The sequence below is a fragment of the Aspergillus niger genome (assembly GCF_000002855.4).
Source record: "Aspergillus niger supercontig An03".
NCBI lineage: Eukaryota > Fungi > Ascomycota > Eurotiomycetes > Eurotiales > Aspergillaceae > Aspergillus > Aspergillus niger.
The window spans coordinates 340,092-348,430 of NT_166520.1; the positions used below are offsets into that span (position 1 = coordinate 340,092).

Consider the following 8,339-nt stretch of genomic DNA (forward strand, 5'->3'; position numbering starts at 1 on the left):
CGGAGATATAGTAAAGCCGTGTACGTATGACGATCGCAGTTTTGTATCACAACATCACAACAGGGTCCATTAACCTAAAATATCTCCCAGAGCTCCAACTCTCGCTTTTATGCCGATCAAGGCTTATTTCTTTACAAGTATTCATCAGTAGGAAATTCAATAATCTGAAATACCTGAGTTAATGAATGCGATGACAAGTAATGATCTGGTTCCGTTCCAACCCTATAAACACGCAGTCTCAAAGATTTAAAGACCATGAAGTGCGCTACGCGATCATGTTCCTCGTTGGAAGCTGCGCGTCCACAAACGACAACTATGCGGCTCGTGACCTATCCATATCCGGCGAAACTCCAGAACTGGATAATCCTTAGATGGCATTCAACAAGGACTATGGTCACTCAGTAACTTCCATGCGGATACTCAATGTCGCCTTCAAAGACATCGATATCACTGGTTGAGCGATTTTCAATCAGAGTTTCATATACCTCAAGCAGCGCAGGGTCCAAGGTTAAGGGAGTGGATTCTTGCTCGTCAGTGGCTGACTCAGGATGTGTGTAATCTGCTCCCCAGCAGTCATCATGATTGTGAGACGAGCTGTTCGATGATTTCAGATGCGGTAGACGAGTATAGCCAGGATTGAAGGACCCACGATAGTAGGGCAGGAGATTATTGTCGGCAGTTCGATCAGCTAGATTCGACGAAGCTGGTAGGTTACTTAGGTCCAATCTTCGAACGCTGGCAATTTTGCGTAAAAGACGATCACAAGTTATGAAGGCATTTCTCGCACTGTAACTTCGATTGCCAATAGAAAATAACCAACGGAGGCACTTTTTTGACACTTGGAGTATCTTCTCGGTTCTTCTGCTGTTCCCACAGCTCCCCCACCTCCAGTGATTTCTCCGTGTTCGGAGGCTCCGACAGGTCCTACACACAGTTGAAGCAGTAATATCACCAATGCTTGCATCAAGTGATGAACTATGGACCACCATGGTGCCATTGTGCATAACCACTCCAAGTCTGGGAGATCAGGTAAGACCGAAGTCATATTAAGGGCAGACTGTAAACAGACAAGTGCCTTGTCATCATCGAACCTAGAGCGAGGGCGCCTGACTTTTGAATTTTTTTGAAATTCGGGGCGGGTAAGACAGGGACGATTAAGAACGATCTCGATGCTATAAAAGCTGAACGCAAGTAATATCTTTTCTCGACACTCCATGCTCTTCGTGTAGTGTCCATGGCTATCGGTAAAGCTCCAATACTCTTTTAATGATGATAGCCATTCTTCCAGCTTCTTCTGGTACTTGCTGATCTGGATGCTGTTTTTCGCTTCGGCGTGCCGGATAGAGATTGTAGACTATACACTGATCTTATTGCCGCATGACCAATCACAGCGAGATCAGTTAAGTAGAAGGAGAACAAGGAGCTGTTTGGCTGAACAGATTGTATATATCTTGTCCTTTCCTGCAACTGCAAGTCATTGGCATATAATATGAAGACAAGTTCTTGCTCTTGTGCTTCAGTACTAAGGTTACCGGCTGCCTCTGACTCGGAAAGTAGATCTCCTTTCAATAAAACATGGGCCGTGATACTGCAGCAATTCCAGTCAATACAAGATGTACGGCCTGTTGCAGTACAAAGTATCTGCTCCAGATAGACGATTGACCACCACAGGCTGGAACGCAATACTTTCGAGTCGTGATCTAAGTTCCCATCGCTGTTTCGGAGATTAAGCCCCAAAGCTATAGCAGATCGGGCAGTACAGCCTATTAATTGCCATGATCTGTCACGAGTCAGACCTTTATGCCGACGAAAATATACCCGATTAAGATAGCATGCATTAGGCGGATTCAGGCGTACCGATTAATTTGACCAGCAACGAGATAATAGAGTGCTAGAAGCATCCTTATTTGGACCTGTTGTAAGTCCACATAGTCCAAAATCGTATTATGCTTTGCATTGAGTGCAATGGCCCTTGAAAGGAAGATACGATCATCAACATCTTCGTCCCAGTGCTCTTGGCGCAACTGAAAATGTTTAGCTCCAATAGCGTTGACTAGGTTGAAGATCACGAGCCAGCTTTGCTGAGGGGCTGACAAGCGATTACGGAAAGCATTCTCGTACTGCTGGTAAAACAAAGGTTTGAGAAGAAGTGGGAATGTTGGGTGTATGAATGAAAAGTAAGTGTGAAGCAGTTGGTCAGCCCAAGGCTTTGGTGGCATTGCATTGAGATCACTATAACTTGGTTCTGCTATAACCAGATTATCGAGGTGATAATTGAGAGAAGCGAGACTTCCTTTATCATGCTTGACGTGCTGCTCGGTACCGGGACGTTCTAAGCCGCCAACTTCAGCGTGAAGTCTCTGGAGCCAAGCAATCTCAGAACCTTTTCCCACGAACCCTGTTGATCTGCTTTGCCTGTCTCTGTTCACATCAATATCAACAGTATCAATATCGTCAAGCGAGCCCATCGACGAAGAGGATGAAATAGAACGAGATCTTTGAGGCTCTTTCAAAGCATGGGATCTCGACGTAAGAGACTAGTACTAAGTTTAGATGCTTTATCAGGATGTTCAGAGTAAAGGTTCACCTTCAATGAATTCGCTATGTAGCCAGAGACCTCCGAATGGAAATTAGTGGATAGCTCCTCGACTAACTGTTTATAAAAGGACATACGTTCTTCGAGATTCTGGTATTTTGGTCAGCCTGCCCTTGTGGATTCTTAAATAGATTGTGTCGTACCTGCAGTTTCTGCTGCGTTTGAACTTCAATCCTCTGAGCCAGAGGCGACTTATCCTTTGATATGTTAATGAGTCTTTCAAGTTCTATCTCGTTACCTTTTCCATAAGCCACTCTGATTTGATCGAGTAACAAGTAGGCTGAGCTCAGTTCCTGTTCGATACGGCGCAGTGCAAGCTTTCTTCGTCTATCAGATTCTTCCACGAAATGACATTCTGTGCCTATTTGAAGACATTTATCACACGGAAGCTCTCCTAGACACTGTAAAGTGGTTCTCAGTTAGATATCTTCAAGACAGACTTATTTAAAGTTATACTTTTGTTTTCCTCTTCTTGCATGCTTCACAGGCATTTGTTCTTTTTCGGATTGGCTTGACGACAGTTTCTTGAACGGAATTATTGGCAAGGGGACTAATGACAGTAGCTGGAGCAAGAGTCCGTGGAGCTTGACTGTTGGAAGATGACATTTTCCCGAGAAACATAAAGTTTGCGGCAACATAGTTCAAATGTGGTGACGAGGATATAATTGAAGTTGTAGGCAATCCGAGTGGAGATGAAATTCCGACCAAGCGGTGCGGGGTAATGATGTCACTTTGTTCGTGCGTGGCCAATAGCGTGGAGAGATATGCATTATATTCCATCGCTTGATTAGTAGGAAATTGTTCATGTTCACGAGTACTATTTTAATACATTTTCTTCTCCCGGGCGCCCCTGTATGTTTGACTGCCATCTGTTTTCATTTGTGTTCTTGTATACTAGCGATCATAACGGACAGTGAGTAACTGGAGATCCAGCCGAAGCGGCTATAAGTCAGCTAAAATCCGGTTTCATTGGTCAAATCACTTTCATTAGTATCACTTGAAATCCGCAACTACTTGTAATCACAGGGAACCCGACCCTCACTACTATCGAATGACTGGCTACAACTATTCCGTCTCATAAGTACATGTAACTGGACCTGGAAACAAGAGTTAAATGTAGTTTTAAGTCACAAAAGGCCGTATTAAACTATGATCTCTACCTTAATCAATGTCGGTACTGTACTATAAATTAACTAGTAATGACTGTTCATTGTATAATAAATGAATACACATATTATCAACTAGTCTAGATATAGCCTGGCTTGGTTTCACTGGAGGGTTTCGGAAACGACAGAAGAGAGTGAATGGTGACAGCAGTTTCTGGAAAGGCTGTACCACAATACCCTCATCCGTCAATATCAGCATCACAGAGCTAAGCTGAAGCGAATCAGTTTCAGAGAGTATTTTAAAAAGCACCCTTGCTGATTACAGCACTAACCGTAAGTACACCGGATATTCGTGATGTGATGATTATCGTAGTCGATTAGTAACGCCCGGCAGCTCATGGAAAGGTTAAATGCGATGAAATAAGGTGTATTCATTCTCCGGGGTCACCTGGTCTAGATCTCAATAGGGAAGCTAGATCCAGCACAATATTTGGCTCAATCGGATGTAACCGCATCATGTTCATGGATGCGTGGGGAAAAGGCCGGACTTGGCGAACGCTGATCATAGGATGTGGGTGAGTGGGATGAACGAGGGAGCGAAGTTTATTCGGCAGATGCATCTGGCACATGTCACATTCTTAGGGCCAAACCACGGCAGGAGTGAAACAACAGGGCTATTATTAGATACATGTGCAGGAAAAATGGTACATTCGCAAGACACTATGTTGAATAGAGCCTTTCCAAGTTTACTTGCTCAAAGGTCCTATTTCCTTCTCCTCCCCCTTCGCGCTGGCAATCTTATCCTTGGCATACGAATTTCATCATTATCATTCCTCCCTACAGTAATATTATAGAATGTCCAGTCCACTAACAATTATAAACCAAACTAAACCCAATCGGCTGACTTCCTCCAATAGAGTTCGGGAAATCCACACTCCCAGCAGTAGTCTGCCACGTCGACAGCAAGGCCAAGAAGCTCATCGTGTTGGAGCACGTATTCGACGCAAGGATCGTGTGGAACGGAGATGTAGTTGGCGAAGTTGGGAACTGGAAAGTCGACACCATCTCGCGCCTAGTAGGCTGATTGTTCCACGTAGGAGCGGAAGTCGAGTCCCAAGGGTTGGTCGTCCAGATGTCAGCTTGGCTGGAGCCCGTGGCGATAGGCTGCGCGAGTGCGGGGATGTCGATCGCGAGCATGCAGCCTGTGGCGCCGTTGGGGATGCCGGTGAAGGTGAGGGCGGAGATCTTGGTGTTTGTAGTGGCTGTTCGGGCCAGGGAGAACTGTTGTCCGGTGCTTGGGGTGTTAGGGTTGGCGCTGTCGAGGACGTCGATGGCTGTTGGGGCGATGGTGGTGCAGGCGCGGGGGATGAGGTTGGCAGGGGTGGGAGAGGTGGATGCCACGGAGGCGAGGAGAGTGAGGGCGGTGATAGGGCTGAGGAATTTCATTTTGAGAATGGGCTAGTTTTTGTGATCGCAATAGAGCGTTGAGGCAAGAAGAGGATTGAATAAGATGAGGAGAAAGGTCTTTGGATGTGGTTTCGAACTTGAGGATGCCTCCGGAATATGCTCGTACTTATATATCTCTGTCTGTTAACTTCCACTAAGCTGTAGACCACTCGGTGAACCATTCGATGTATATTGTCATAAATAGCTAGCAGCGGCATTTTGGAGCGGCTGCAACCTCGTATAGCTCAAAGAGGCAGTGGCTATACGAGGCCAAGGCCGAGTTGCTTCAATAGAGGATATGATCTGTCCGAATCTGAGTCTGTAAAAGTAAACAAGAAGCATCTTTCACGACTGACCACCTAGGATAGCGAGAACTTCACTGGACGCCTGAGCTAATTCTGGAGCCGGTATAGTATGCGATCCCGCAGGCGTGTCAGGTGGTACTATACTGCTCTGTGTTACACAGCAGACAAGGGGCCTGCCTGGTGAAACACGAACAAGCCATATTGGCTTGACTATGGGATTATAGGCAAGACATTGTGACAGGCGTTCTTGGGTGGAAGTTGCAGCATCTTTGCTGCATGTAACCCTATCAAGCAAGGCGCTCTTAATGTGTACTATACAGCATGTAATTCATTAGTATAGGCAGCACCCTTCAGTATCCCGTCTGCACAGCATTGAGTAAGTACCTTTAGAGTTCTCCGGGTGACTCGTAAATCCAGGTAGCAGATAACTTGGACCGGATACCCCACCCTCCGGAATTACGACATGGGATTATGAGGTCCGCGACCAGTAAGTAAGCTGCACTTTAGAAGGGTATGACAGTCCCGACAAAATGGATGCACCTTGTACTGTTTCCCGTGTCTCACCCTAGGCTCTTTGGGAGTCGCCCTTGCTACTAAGCCCTACGGCGGATACTTTGCAGGACATTGTGTGATCTCTTACCAACATCTTCATTAATTATCGATCAAGCGCCCCATAGGGGATAGAGGTCGCTTTGGTTATCCATTCTCATTTGTACAAACCGAACTGTGGCGAAGAAACCGTAGAGCGGGCTGATTAGACATCGCGTAGTTGTCAAATGCCGGGACACTGTCTCACTTCGGAAGCGGTGTTTCGTCGCTTGCTGTATTCAGTTTATATCAACAGAGAGAGTGCCAAAAGCAACTCAAGCGTAGATCGAGGAGGACAAATCAACTACTTTTCCACTTCCCAATAAGTCTTAACTCCGTTCCCCTACCAAAAGAACGTTACCTTTCCGGTTCTGTATCAACATTTCACTTGCGAGGAGCAATTTATCCAAGGAGAACGGATGGGTTCTACCTCGCCAAACTTTCATCTTCGCAGGGAGTCATTCAATCGAAATATTTATGTATTTCGGTCCTTTCATCTACGCCTGAAAACCGCATACACCCTATTTAAGTTAGCGGGAAAGATCACGCATATAAAAGAAACACGCATGTTGGAAGCAAGAACATGGACGAAGAATAGAGAGAATAGACTTGTAAGCAGCTGTTTGGCTTTAACACTCATTTATATCTATACTTACTATATGACTTTGCTATGCTTTGCTTTTTGTTATAATTAGTTGGGTTTAGTTACGACGATAACTTTCCTAGGTCGTAGCATGCGTTGCTTCGTGATTACGTGTTTACTACGAGCTTGGGAGATTCAACAGCGTCCAGGGCCATATTCTTGCTTCAAAAAGTAAAGTACTTGGATAGCTAGCATCTTACATAGCGGCCTCGATCAGGTATAAGAATTTAAATTGAATCGTGATCCTCACGAGGGCGGGTACCCTCTGAAACACTTTATAAATAGTATTTATTATAGTGAAAACATAAATCTGATACCATGTACAGGGATGGCACAATACAAAATAATACAAAAGAACGCACTAGCATTTGCAGCAGATCAAAGACTAATACTGACTGTTATACTAGAAGTGAATGGTAGCAGCATCCATCTCCTATTAAGCTTAAAAAAAGCTATCCTGTGTATAATACACAGAGCACATCATAACAGAAAAAGCTTTTGTAATAGTTACAACTAGATTCTTGACTAAGAAGAATTAGAGATATATAAACTCTGGTAACCTGAAGACCCATACACCCATTATTACAAGTCTCAATCACCATTCTTCCTTAGTGTCTTGTATTACATAAATATATTAGTATTCATTAATTATTATAAGGTCAAAGTATAATACTCCTCGGCTCAGAAATATCTACTTCAAATTGAAATTCTATGATATAAATACTGATCATCACTCTTGTACCTTAAACTGTTTCAATACTTACTATTAAAACTCAGTATAGATAATACCAATAACTAGCTAACCAATAGAGTACAATATTCTTCAGAAACGTAGTAACTACCTTGCATCTTTCAGCTCATAAAGCCCAAAATGTACCTTATATTCATCGATTCTATTAGGCGGCAATATCATTTGCTTATTTTTTGGGGGGGAGGGTGTTTCTGTAGGAGCGCCAGCACAACTATAAGCAAACCCGAAACAATGATCAGCACTATACCTTACTCCCTATATATTAGTTGTGACTGAATAGTTGGGTACAGGCTTTTAGACAAGGAATTTTAGCAGGAAAGTGCGAATCGCCCCTCATGTATCTGATTTCGGTGTAAATCAGGTACTTGTATTGCATTCGTTTCGGACATGCCATAATAAAATCCTGAAACTGGTTTGTTCCTTCTATATTGTTCAGTAGCCTACTCGGAATCTGCTTTGTATAAAATATGTCGTGACCGAAATCCCATTTATCATATCGAGGAGTCATTGATGGCTGCACCCTGAATTAGCTTGCATGCTCCTTGCCCAGTTGACTTCCAAAACCTTTTACTTTATACCTGTGCCGAGGAGGTCCAGTACTTGGCATGAATCGTGTTTCTGAACGCAATACACGCCTCTGACAAGCACCATTATAGAACAAGATCATGTTTACTTTCACCTTGTTCACCTACTCGTATAAGCTAGTCACATTTACAAATTTTCTCCTGCTGTGCATAACTTGTTCTAATCACCGGAAGTAGAAGGAGCCCATCAGTCAATTCTTGGCCGAGTCACAAGTGTCGTGTAAAACATGGTCAGACTCAATCGGCTTGTTCATAGTTTTTGCCGCAACGAATGCAGTGGCTAAAAGGCCCAGAACTCCAATACCTGTCAGAACCTCAAG

The 8,339-nt window shown here is 44.1% G+C and overlaps 3 protein-coding genes across 3 annotated transcripts; all 3 read right to left on the reverse strand.

The window, feature by feature from the left end:
* Positions 1 to 398: 398 nt before the first annotated feature.
* On the reverse strand, positions 399 to 3,202 carry An03g01760 (uncharacterized protein; the record flags this gene model as incomplete). Its single annotated transcript, XM_059746930.1, has 6 exons — positions 399 to 1,017; positions 1,092 to 1,354; positions 1,576 to 1,796; positions 1,871 to 2,537; positions 2,740 to 2,997; positions 3,053 to 3,202. 6 exons carry the CDS (start codon positions 3,200 to 3,202, stop codon positions 399 to 401), a joined length of 2,178 nt encoding a protein of 725 aa, XP_059600236.1.
* Positions 3,203 to 4,465: 1,263 nt separating this feature from the next.
* On the reverse strand, positions 4,466 to 5,148 carry An03g01770 (uncharacterized protein; the record flags this gene model as incomplete). The annotated part of the gene is made up of 2 exons (XM_059746931.1): positions 4,466 to 4,539; positions 4,575 to 5,148. 2 exons carry the CDS (start codon positions 5,146 to 5,148, stop codon positions 4,466 to 4,468), a joined length of 648 nt encoding a protein of 215 aa, XP_059600237.1.
* Positions 5,149 to 5,493: 345 nt separating this feature from the next.
* Positions 5,494 to 6,215, reverse strand: An03g01780 (hypothetical protein; the record flags this gene model as incomplete). Its single annotated transcript, XM_059746932.1, has 4 exons — positions 5,494 to 5,725; positions 5,801 to 5,901; positions 5,994 to 6,053; positions 6,174 to 6,215. 4 exons carry the CDS (start codon positions 6,213 to 6,215, stop codon positions 5,494 to 5,496), a joined length of 435 nt encoding a protein of 144 aa, XP_059600238.1.
* Positions 6,216 to 8,339: the final 2,124 nt, after the last annotated feature.